At 41.1% G+C, this 13,081-nt stretch overlaps 1 protein-coding gene across 1 annotated transcript in view; it reads right to left on the bottom strand.

Annotated features, from left to right (window-relative positions):
* The window catches only part of GPR157 (G protein-coupled receptor 157), a 46,676-nt gene that overhangs the window by 16,954 nt on the left and 16,641 nt on the right, over positions 1-13,081 (bottom strand). The window contains exon 2 of the mRNA XM_074306351.1: positions 2,398-2,611. Within this exon, the coding sequence (XP_074162452.1) occupies positions 2,398-2,611 (214 nt within the window). The remainder of the gene's footprint in view (positions 1-2,397; positions 2,612-13,081) is intronic.

Raw genomic sequence — 13,081 nt, 5'->3', positions numbered from 1 at the left:
TGACTTCAAGCCTGTGTTCTGGGCACAAGGGCACCACCTAACTGCCCTCCACATAGTAGGTGCTTATTAAATATTTAACTGAGTCTGTGCATTGACATCTTTCCGTTGATTTTTTTTTTTTTTTATTTTAATGTAGGACTTCACATTCTTTCTCCCTATTAAATTTCACATTTGAATCTTCAGCTCATTGCTCTAGCCTGGAAGACTTTCTTTGGGGTTGGGAAATCCCAATTCTGTTTCCAGTGAATGCCCTATTGCTCCTAGTTTCTTATCCCCCATTAATTTATTAAGCAGAACATCCACATTTAAAATAGATGTAGGAAACTCGTTGGATTTGGGGGGAGGGACAATTGGGGTTAAGTGACTTGCCCAGGATCACATAACTAGTGAGTGTCTTGAGACCATATTTAAACTCAGATCTTCCCGACTCCGGGGGCCAGTGCTCTATCCATTGCACCACCTGGCTGCCCCTCCCATTGGATTCTGAACTCCAAACTCAAGTCACCAGGATTTGTTGGGCCTCTTACAGGAAATTATTTCATAAGCTTTCAGGTTTGGAAACCTTTGTTCAATTGCTTGTAAACTTGTGGGAACAGAGGCCAGAGTCTTAACCTCCACTTATCACAGCTTGAGCTTAACTGGATTTGAGATTCAGACATCAGGATTGCAAGGCTGGGGGGTTGGAAAAACACAATGGCTTTAAAAAAAAAAAAAAAAAAAGCTCACAGATCTTCTAGGGAACATGATTAATGATAGAAAAAAAAATTTTTTTTTAAACCAACCACTTATAAAGTTTTAGAGCTGAATCCTGGGAGGTATTTCCCAGAAGATCTTACATTTTTTCCTATCTAATCTTTCCTCACCAGTCTTTTCTTCCTGTAAGTCTTACTAATTAATACTCCAATCATTCTCTAGCTCAAAAACCTTCTATAGCTCCCTACTGCCTATAGGTTAATACACAGAACTCTTTAATTGGACATTTAAAGCCACATAGTGTGGCTCTGCTCTCCCTTTCCACCTCATTTCACATAACTTCTCTTCACACTCTCAACCAGTCAAACAAGATTCCTCATAATCACTCTCTGATATCACCCTGCCATCTCCCGCCACCGACCTGGCACTCGCAGAGGCACTCGCCCAGGCCTAGAACACACCCTTGTTTCGTCTCTGCTTGTTGAAATCTTTTTCCTTTTAGCCTCAAGTCAGATGTTGCTTCCTTGTGAAGGAAGCCTGCCCGGAGCTCTCCTAAGGAAAGTACTATCTCCTTCCTGAAGAACTCTGGGATGTCTCACTCTCTCGTGGCTCTTCACGAGCCACACTGTACCATACTTGTCTACAGACATGTCACAACAAGACCAATAAATCACCATTTGTAGTGAGCTTTGAGGTCTGCAATGAACTGGACATATTATTATCACATTCTCTCAGTAGACTGTAAGCTCTTTGAAGAGGGGTTGGGCTGTCTTTCCATTTTTATAACTCCTGCTCCTCATGGCCTTATATATACAGTAGGTGCTTAATGTATGTTGATCTGAAATGAGCCTTGTCTTGTTTCACTCCTTCCTATCCCCATCTGCTTGTCAAATTCACTCCTATGTGCATATGTTATTTCCCTTTTCAGAACAACAATAGAGAGATGTTCAATTTTTGTTACTCTATCTCTTGTGTCTGAGACAATCAGCAAGCACTTAGTAATGAATTATTCCATAGACTAGGCACTGTACTAAATGCCAGAGACAAAGAGAAAGCATTTCTAACTTGTGACTAAGAAATGCATTTATTAAGTACTTATTGTATGCCAAGCACTGTGCTGAGTGATAAAGGGACAAAGAAAAAGCAAAAATAGCAGATGTCTAAAAAAAAAATGCATTTATTAAACACTCACTGTAAGCCAGTCACTTTGTGTGAGTGCTAAGGGGACAAAGAAAAAGCAAAAATAGCAGATGACTAAGAAATTCATTTATTAAACACTTACTGTAAGCCAATCACTGTGTGTGACTGCTAAGGGGACAAAGAAAAAACAAAAATAGCAGATGACTAAGAGATGCATTTATTAAACTCTTACTGTAAGCCAGTCACTGTGCTAAATGCTAAAGACAAAGAAAAAAAATTCACAAAAAACAGTAAGTATAATAAATTTTGTCTGTTAATGGATTTCACTTGCCTTTCCCAGACATCCCAGTGGGATTCTACTGACTTTTGACTTCACTGCAGCCTTTACTACCAATACCTTTTGCAATCCCTTCATCCTGTAAAACCACAGCCACACATCCCATCCAAGATGGCCACCTTCTACAGCAGGTAGACTGAACCCTAGAGACCAAGCCAGTACACATGATCTTAGCCAATATATGTACACCTGATCAGTGATGCTCAGTGACAGTGCAAGGGACCTACCGCCCTGCTGATGTGCTTCCTGATGAGGATGTAGAGAATGGGGAGCACCAGGTACGCCAGCAGCTCCCAGACTTTTCCCGCCAGCAGCATCCACAGCAACCGGTCTTCGACCTCAATGTTGATCCAGCACCAGCCCACGGACACGTCGGAGGCGTCATAGCCGATCTTCTTCAGAGCAACAGCAGCTGCAGTGATCGCCAGTGGGATGCCCCAGCTTTGGAAGAAAACATAGGAACGAATGCACGTAAGGGATTGGAGGCAAGCCAGGACCATTGACCATTGACTTAGGGCTTCAAGTCACTCAGTCAGTCAACAAGCACTCCTTGAGGGGCAGCTAGGGGGCGCAGTGGATAGAGCACCAGCCTTGAATTCAGGAGGACCTGAGTTCAAATCTGGTCTCAGACACTTAACATGTCCTAGCTGTGACCCTAGGCAAGTCACTTAACCCCAGCCTAAAACAAAACAAAAAAAACAAAACAAACAAACAACAAAAAAAAAAAAACCCAAGCACTCATTGTGCTATCCCCTGTGCTAAATACTGGCGATACAAAGGAAGGCAAGACCAATGCCTGCCTTCAAGAAGGTTATGTTCTAGGGCAGCTGGGTGGTACAGTAGATGGATAGAGCACCAACCCTGAAGTCAGGAGGACCTGAGTTCAAATCTGACCTCAGACACTTAACACTTCCTAGCTGTGAGACCCTGGGCAGGTCATTTAACCCCAATCACCTCAGCAAAAAAAAAAATCTAAGAAGGTTACATTCTAATGTTGGAGACAACATGCATATAACGAGGTGATACATGCACACATAATAAAGGCCAGGTTAAAGAGTCCTAAATACCAATTGGAATTTTTATTAGCTCCTGGAAGGAAAGGGGAACCTCTTAAGTAAAAAGGGAGACATGGCAGGAACCGTTCCTTAGGAAAGTCAGCTTGGCACTTTCATGGAGTCTGGATTGGTGTGGGGAGAGACCTGAGGCAAGGAGATCAATAATCCAGGTGAGGAGATAAGGGTCTGCACAAGGGCAAAGGTTGTCTGAATGATGAAAGGAGGGGGGCAAAGAGAGGAGTAGTGAAGGTGGAAAAGACAAGATGGGACTCCAGATTGGAGAGGCAGGGTGAGTTGAATGAAGAATCCAGGATGATACTGAATTTTTGAGATTCCACTGGGAGTCTGGTGGTATTTGGAAAGTAATAGGAACCAGTAATAATTCTTTTCTTTTCTTTTCTTTTCTTTTAAAATAATACTAGTTTTTATTTACCAGATATATGCATAGGTAATTTTACAACATTGACAATTGCCAAACCTTTTGTTCTCATTTTTCCCCTCCTTCCCTCCCTGCCCCCCAGATGGCAGGTTGACCAATACATGTTAAATATGTTAAAGTATAAATTAAATACAATATCTATATGCATGTCCAAACAGTTGTTTTACTGTACAAAAAGAATCGGACTTTGAGATAGTGTACAATTAGCCTATGAAGGATCCAAAATGCAGGTGGACAAAAATAGAGTGATTGGGGATTCTATGTAGTGGTTCATAGTCATCTCCCAGAGTTTTTTCGCTGGGTGTAGCTGGTTCAGTTCGTTACTGCTCTATTGGATTTGGTTCCTCTCATTGTTGAGAATGGCCACGTCCATCAGAACTGATCATCATACAGTATTGTTGTTGAAATATACAATGATCTCCTGGTCCTGCTCATTTCACTCAGCATCAGTTCCTGTAAGTCTCTCCAGACCTTTAAGAAATCATCCTGTTGGCCATTTCTTACAGAACAATAATATTCCATAATATTAATATACCACAATTTATTCAGCCAATCTCCAATTGATGGGCATCCATTCATTTTCCAGTTTCTGGCCCCACAAACATTTTTGCACATGTGGGTCCCTTTCCTTCCTTTAAGATCTCTTTGGGATATAAGCCCAGTAGTAGCACTGCTGGATCAAAAGGTGTGCACAGTTTGATAGCCCTTTGGGCATAGTTCCAAATTGCTCTCCAGAATGGTTGGATGTATTCACAATGCCACCAACGATGTATCAGTGTCCCTGTTTCCCCACATCCCCTCCAACATTCTGCATTATCTTTCCCTGTCATTCTAGCCAATCTGACAGGTATATAGTAGTATCTCAGAGTTGTCTTAATTTGCATTTCTCTGATTAATAATGACTTGGAGCATCGTTTCATATGGCTAGAAATAGTTTCAATTTCTTCATCTGAGAATTGTCTGTTCATATTCTTTGACCATTTATCAATTGGCCAGTAATAATTCTTAAAAAAAAAAAAAGCAAAACAAAACAATAAGAATCAGTAAACTCAATAATAGAAAAACTGGGAAGAGAAAAGAATTGGGCATGAGAAAGATAAGCTCAGCTTGTTTGCTTTCAAAAAAAATTTTTTTTACTTGTTTTAAATTTTTAACATTTATTTTAGATTTTAAATACTTTCTTTTAAAAACATTTTATGTTATTTCATTAAATACATAATAAGCTCAGTTTTGGGCAAATGATTTGAAAACAATCATCAGAGGCTATTTAGGATAGCTCCCCCTTTTCTTCCCACCTCCGAGAACCTGAGTGTCTGGCCCAAGGTCACACAGGAAGCAAATAGCTAGAGCAAGGATCAGATTATAGGTCCAGTGATTCCAAGCCCACCAAAGGCTTGAGATGTAGATGTTATGCCACAGTTCTCTTTTATTGTCCTGACTCAGTTTCCCTAATTGTCCTGCCTCAGTTTATAATTGTTCTGCTCAGTCCAGCAAAACCACCCCTCCCTCTTAATCAGAATACTTGATAAGGATAAAAGATCTTATGTTTTAGAATATCAGAATGCCTCTCCCCATCCCAAGCTATTAGAATATTAGAATATCTTATCAAGATGCCTCTCCCCATCTCCAGGGTGCCTCCCCCATTATGTCATCCCCATCTCTGGTGACTCACCCCACCCTGTCAGAGTTCCATTCTGCTCTCAGCACACTGACTCTGCCCCGGCCTCAGCCTACCCCCCAATGTCTGAGCCACATGTATATATGTCATTGAGAACTCACATTGTCTGCTGGATTTTTGGATATCTTGAAAAATAGTCTCTTTCAGCCCTGGAACCAAATCATGGATCCATTTGGTCTCAGTAAATCTCTCCCTTTCAAATAAAATATTAAATACTCTCTAATCTCTACCTTGCCTCAGTTTCTCCGGCATTACATAGAGAAGAGATGGAAATTGTTGGGTCCTAGATTTAAAGCTGGAAGGTGCCCCACAGGTCACCTCTCTAGTACAAATTCCTAAATTTACAGATGAGATTCAGATAGGTTGGGTAAGCTAGATTTTGAACTCACTCTAGACTTCTCCAGCCCAAACTTGAATCACTGGCTCCGAATCCCTGGGTTTCATGTGGTGAGACCATCTAGCTTGTCTTACCTGGTCCCGAGCCCACTATGCAACTGCCTGGCCATCTCCAAGATAACTGCCCTCTCCTGACCTGCATTCTTCTTGCTTTACTTTCCAATTCTTGCTCCAGTCCTTTTCCTCCTTTAAGAATATGCACATATTCTTTAATCTAACAATGTCATTACTAGGCATGAATCCCAAAAGAGATTTTTAAAAAATGGATAAGGACCTATATGTGCAAAAATATTTATATCAGCTCTCTTCTCACAGCAAAAAATTGGAAACTGAGGAGTGGCCCGTCAAGTGGGGAATGACAAGAATAAATTGTCATATGTGAGTATGATGGGACATTATTGTTCTATGGGAAATGATGAGCAGGATGCTCTCAGAAAAACCTGGAAAGTCCTCCATGAATTCAAGCAAAATGAAACATACTGTGTACAAAGTAACAACAATGATCTGCTATGATCAGCTGTGAATGACTGTTATTCTCTTTTATTATTATTAGGATTGTTTTGTTTTTTGTTTTTTTTTGTTTTTGTAAGCCAATTGGGATTAAGTGACTTGCCTAGGGTCACACATCTAATGTTGTATCTGAAGCTAGTTTTGAGGGCTGATATTCCATCCACTGTGCCATTTGGCTGTCCCAGCTTTGCTATTTTCAACAATACAATGATCCATGACTTCTTTGAAGAACTTATGAAAAATCCTATCCATACATAGAGAAAGAACTGATTGTGTCTGAATACAGATTGAAGTTTTCTCTTTTTTTACTTTATTTTTCTTGAGGGCTTTTTAAAGGGAAGGAGATCTATGTTTTCTTCTACAACATGATTTTTAGGGAAATGTTTTTTGCATAACTTTATGCGTTCCTTCTTTCTTTCTTTCTTTCTTTCTTTCTTTCTTTCTTTCTTTCTTTCTTTCTTTCTTTCTTTCTTTCTTTCTTTCTTTCTTTCTTTCTTTCTTTCTTTCTTTCTTTCTTTCTTAAAATAATTTGGTCCAATGTCCTAATTTTATAGATGAGGAAATTAGCTTTTTCCCTCTTTTTATTAATTTTATAATTATAACTTTTTTTTTGACAGTACATATGCATGGGTAATTTTTTACAACATTATCCCTTGCACTCACTTCCTCTCTTTCCCTCCACCCCTTCTTCTAGATGGCAGGCAGTCTCATACATGTTAAATATATTATATTATATTATAGATACAATTTATATGTGCAGAACCGTACAGGTTCTTTTGTTGCACAGGAAGAATTGGATTCAGAAGGTAAAAATAACCTGGGAAGAAAAACAAAAATGCAAACAGTTTACACTCATTTCCCAGTGTTCCTTCTCTGGGTGTAGCTGGTTCATCACTGATCAATTGGAACTGAATTAGATCTTCTCCTTGCCGAAGATATCCACTTCCATCAGACTACATCTTCATACAGTATTATTGTTGCAGTGTATAACGATCTCCTGGTCCTGCTCATTTCACTCAGCATCAGTTGATGTAAGTCTCTCCAGGCCTCTCTGTATTCATCCTGCTGGTCATTTCTTACAGAGCAATAATATTCCATAACATTCATATACCATAATTTACCCAACCATTCTCCAATTGATGGACATCCACCCAGTTTCCAGTTTCTGGCCACTACAAAAAGGGCTGCCACAAACATTTTGGCACATACAGGTCCCTTTCCCTTCTTTAGTATTTCCTTGGGATATAAGCCCAGTAGTAGCACTGCTGGATCAAAGGGTATGCACAGTTTGATAACTTTTTGGGCATAATTCCAGATTGTTCTCCAGAATGGTTGGATTCTTTCACAACTCCACCAACAATGCATCAGTGTCCCAGTTTTCCCACATCCCTATGTGTGCTTTCTTAAAGGGAGCTGGAAGTGGGGATAAGGGAGAAAATCTAGAACTCAAAGTTTTAAAAACTAATGTAAAAAAATTGTTTTAAATGTAACTAGGGAAAATATTTAAAAAAAAAAAGAATATGTATAGCTTGAATTCATAACTATGGTGCTTAGTGCAGTATGCCGGACACATTGTTATTATTATTATTGTTATTGTTACTATTATTATAGTAGGTGTCTAATAAATGTTTTTTTTTTTTTTTTTTCATCCATTCATTCTGGAAGAGTATGTTAGCATAACCCAAGCCCTCATAGCTCCAGTCAAACATTCCCTTCTTTCTCTCCCCACCTCTCTTTCTCCACCTTTACTCTGTCCCCCTCCTCTTCCTCCTTCATCTTCATCATCTTTTTCTGCTGCTGCTGCTTCGTTTCCTTCTTCTCTGACTCTCTCTGCCTCTTGTCTATCTCTTTCCTGTCTATTTCTCTTCCTTCCTCCTCTTTTTCTCTCCTATTTTCTCTACTTCTCTCCTCTCCCATCTATTTTCCTCTTCTTTTTCTGTCTCTTCCTTTCAATTTCTCCCATCTTTTCTGTTTCCATCTCCTCCAATCGACTTTTCTCTCTGTCTCTGTCTCTCCCTCTTGATTTCGTCCATCTTTTCTCTGTTTCTTTCCCCTCTCTGTCTCTGTCTCTCTCAATTTCTCCCATCTTTTCTCTACTTCCCTTCCTCCCATCTATTTTTTCTCCTTTCTCTCTGTTTCTGTCTTCCACTTCCTCCCTCCCTATTTCTTCTCCTCCCCTCAGAAGGTTTAGTATTCTGGGCATCACCCCCTACAAAACCCTTTTCTGATTTCCCTGGGGTCAAAGTGATCTTTCTTTCTTGAAATTACTTTATAAAGTAAAATTCAGACTGTGAACTCCTAGACAGAGGGGACTGGGTGTGTATGTGTGTGTATGTGTGTATGTGTGTGTGTGTGTGTGTGTGTGTGTGTGTGTGTGTTTATGCCCGTGTGCCATTTCTGATATCCTGAGCTCTTAGCACAGTGCCTGGTACATAGTAGGTGCTTAATAAGTGTTGGTTAATTTGAATAATAGGATCACAGGTTCAGAGCTAACCATAGACCTCTGAGGTCATCTGTCCTTAACTTAACATCCTGAGGAAATAGGTCTGGGGAGGGGACTATAGATCTGGTTGAGCCCATGGAAGCCTCCTATTGATGAGGAAACTGAGGCCCAGAGCAGTTAAGGCTCTGACCAAAGGGTATGTTCCAGAGCTGGGATTCAAATCCTCTGTCCCTCACTCCCACTTTCTTGGTTCATTCCTTTGTGTACATGTTTATACTTCTCTGTGTACAAACCTTCTTTTGTCAGGAGAAAATAAGCTCCTTAAAATCTGGGATTTTCTTTTTTGTCTTTCTATCCCCTTAAGTAAACAGCAGATGCTTAACACAAGTCACTGCAAATAATAATAACAACAACTAGCATTTATATACTGCCTATTACATGGCAGGCAAGGGCACAAATATCTCATTTCATTTGATCTTCACAACAATCTTGAAGGCAGGTGATATTATCCCCATTTTACAGACAAGGAAACTGAGGCAAAAGTTAAGCAAGTTGGCCAGGGTTAGGGTTGACTGACTTCAGTCTCTTTGGATCAGACCCCACCTTTGGCAATCTGGTAAAGCCTCTGGACCTCTTCTCACAATAATAACATTTTTAAATACATAAAATCAAATATGAAAGTAATCAGGCTGAAATAAAGATGCAATTTTGCCCTATCCATGTTCAAGGACCCTCCAAATCTTAACTTTACACCCTTATCCCACCTTTGGAGTACAGGCTATCCCTTTTCAGATGATCCCTAATTCCCCCCCCCCCACACACCCCTACACTGTACTCATTTCTAGGACTGCTAGTCGCTATCAGAAGGATGGAAACGGGAATCATCTTCCTCTAGAGGATCTTGCACACTTTGGACATCTCAGAAAATCTGCCCCAACCCAGAGCTACTGAAACCCACAAATGCTGCACAAAGAAGCACATTTACAAGGATGCTGTGGGAGCAGGGAGGGGAGGGGAAGGAACATGCTTGGCTAATCCTAAGGCGGCCACACTGCTCTCCTTTTGCAGATTTCATCCCTGGGAACAATAAGCCCTCATTGTTCCCTGGGAGGGAAAGAGGCACAGGATGTGGGAGAAGTGGAGGGAGTGATCCCCTCGTGGGGGGAGGACACAGAGTCATGGCTTTAGAACCAGAAGGAGAAAGTTTTCCAAAGAGGAAACACAGTTTTTTTTTAATGACTTTTGTTAAATGGAATTAAGTCTAGGGGCAAAAAAATCATCCCGTTACCTTCAAATTTAACATTAATAATAATAACAGCTGGCATTTTATGGCATTTTAAGGTTTACAAAACTTTTTATAAATATTACCTTATTTTATCCTCCCAACAACTCGGAGAAACAGGTATTATTACTGGGACTAGTTTACAAAGTAGGAAACTGAGGCACAAATAGGTTAAATGAATCATCTGGGGTCAATTGTGACAGATGCAGAATTTGAACTCGAACCTTTCTGATTCTGATTCTGCTATCTGCTGGGTCCCTCGTTGCTTCCTTCATAAAATCTGATGATTTCAGAAGTCTGATGAATTAGAGGAGCGAGTTTTCTAAAGAGTTTGTGAAAATTCAGATGGAGAAAGGATAAGGGGCAAAGAGGGCAAGTAGACACAGTCCAGCATGGCAGACCAGTGGCAGGGCTGGGTTTGGGAGTCAGAGTCAACAAACGCTGACTGAGCAATAAAGATGCCCCAGTGAAAGGAAAAACAGAGATCCTGCCCACAAAAAGAGTATGCTCTAATAAGGAAGATCGGCCCCCCTCCAAACTCCATATGCAAGATACAGGCAGTATAAAAGATCATCCAGTGGCAAATGTGGGAGCAAATCTGGACTCCTACACTCACCAGCTGTGTGACCTGGGCCAGTCACTGAATCACTCTGAATGTCTGTTTCCTCATCAGTAAAATGGGAATGATAACAGCACCTGCTTCCCAGGGTTCTTATGGGAATCAAATGGGGTAATATTTATAAAGCATTTAGCACAGTGCCTGGTATATAGTAGGTGTTTAATAAAATTTCTTTTTCTTCCTTTCTTCTCTCCTTCCTTTCCCCCCTTCCTTCCCGTTCTTTCTTTTTCTCTTCTTTCCTTCTTGTTTTCTTCCTTTTCTTCTTTTTTTCCCTTTCTTTAGTTCCTTCCTTTTTCTTTCTTTCTCTTTCCCTTTCTTCTTTACTTTTTTCTTTTTTCCTTTCTTTACTTCCTTCCTTTTTCTTCCTTTCTCTTTCCCTTTCTTCTTTACTTCCTTTCCTGTTTTCTTACATTACTTCTTTCATTTCTTTTAATTCCTTTCTTTTCTTTTTTCCTTCCTTTCTTCTTTCTTTTCTTTCTTTGTTCCTTTTCTTCTTTTCTTTCTTCCTTCCTTCTGTCTTTACATTTCCAACAAGTGGTCATACAATTTCATAATCAGTAATTGCCACTAGGTGGCAGGTACTGGGATTACAAAGACTAGGATCATGGTCACCATCATCAACATTTATATGGTGCTTTGAGGGCAGCTAGGTGGTGCATTAGATAGAACATCATCCCTGGAGTCATGAGGACCACACAAATCTTGGCCTTGGACTATTAGCTGTGTGACCCTGGGCAAGTCACTTAACCCTGTATGCCTCAGTTTTCTCATCTGCAAAATGAGATAGAAAAGAAAATGACAAACTGCTTCAGTATTTTTGCCAAGAAAATCCCAAATGGGGTTCACCAAGAGTGGCCATCACATAGCTGTAATGATTCAACTACAACAACGAATAAATGGCTCTATCAGATTTGTAAAGCGTTTTATTCCCAGGATCTCATTTGAGCCTTATAAATAGCCTTGTGCCATTATGTCCATTCTAGAGATGGGGAGAACTGAGAAAAAAAAAAAAAAAAAAAAAAAAAACAACAGAGCCTGCCCTCAAGCTGTTTCCAGTCTACTGAGGGAGAAGGTAGGGGAAACAGAATAGATCAAAAAGCATTTATTAAGTTCTAATTATGTGCCAGGCACAATGCTAGGTGTAACAACACAAATAAAGACACATGAACTGACATATAAAAATCTAGGTAAGAGAAGGTACAAAGTAACTTTTGGGGGGGACACACTGAGCTCGGGGATCATGAACAGCTTCTTCATTATTCAGTCATTTCTGAGTCTCTGTGACCCCATTTGTGACTTTCTTGGCAGAGATACTGGAGCACGTTGCCATTTCCTTCTCCAGCTCAATTTAGAGATGAGAAAGCAAATAAAGTGAAATGACTTGCCCAGGGTCACACAGCTAGTAAATGTTTGAGATCACACCTGAAGGCAGGTGCTCTATCCACTGAACCACCTGCCCCCAAAGGCCTCTCTAACCTGGAAGGAAGCTAGATCTATCAGAGAGTGAGGGGGGAAAGAGTGAACCCTGTGCTTGGAGGCCCATGCAGAATATCTTGCAAGAAGAGGCAAGGAGGTTGGGGTGGCTAGCACTAAGATATGGAAGAAAGGTGTAGTTAAGTCTGGAAGGGCCAGCCAGGGCAGACTGGCCAAGGGAACGCCAAACAGAGGAGTGTGTATCTCATCCCAGACACAACAGGAAGCTCTAAGGCTTCTGGACTAGAGGAGTGATCAGGTCAGTCCTGGGCTGGAGATTCAGCAGTTGGAGGGGAAGGGCTGGAGAGAGCAGAGGCTGGCCAAGCCTCCCATCCTGGAGGCCCAGGAGGGGCCAGTAGTTCTCCTGCAGGCCTCAGAGCCAAGAGCATCCTGGGATTTCAGCTTGTCCTGGATAAACAACCTGGTTTTTTAGAGCAGTGAGCAGCCAGGCCGCTGGAGGACATCTGACAAGTACTTGTTGGTCAAGTTAAATCTCACAGCTTGGGGCGAATGTTTCCCCAAGGCGGGGACACTTCAGGAGCCTGTGTCTTGTCAGGCTGGATCCTGGCACAGTCAGGGCTGACTTCTCAGAGCCCCACTGGGGCACGTCCACCTCCACGCTCTGGCTCCCAGAGAGTTGGGCATTTAAGGTCGGGGACATTCTTCAGATCTCACCTCTGCCACTCACTGACTAACCGTGTAACTTTAACCAAATCACCTCCAAGCTCCAGTTCCCTCAGATGTCCAATGTGTGTGGGGGGCTTTGTGTGTGTGAATTATGGGGTAGCTAAGTGGTGCAGTGGGTAGAGCACCAGCCCTGAAGTCAGGAGAACCTGAGTTCAAAGCTCAACTGTGTGACCCTGGACAAGTCACTTAACTCCAATTGCCTCAGCAAAAAAACAAAACAAAATAAATTAAAAATAAAATAAATTACTTTTCCTCTGCTGCCTCTTTCATTCTATAATCCTGGCATCAAAATGTATGTGACCTTTCACTCCTGAGCCTGTTTCCCTTTC

The sequence above is a fragment of the Sminthopsis crassicaudata genome, chromosome 3 (genome assembly GCF_048593235.1).
Source record: "Sminthopsis crassicaudata isolate SCR6 chromosome 3, ASM4859323v1, whole genome shotgun sequence".
Lineage (NCBI taxonomy): Eukaryota > Metazoa > Chordata > Mammalia > Dasyuromorphia > Dasyuridae > Sminthopsis > Sminthopsis crassicaudata.
This window is presented reverse-complemented; position numbering and strand designations above follow the sequence as displayed.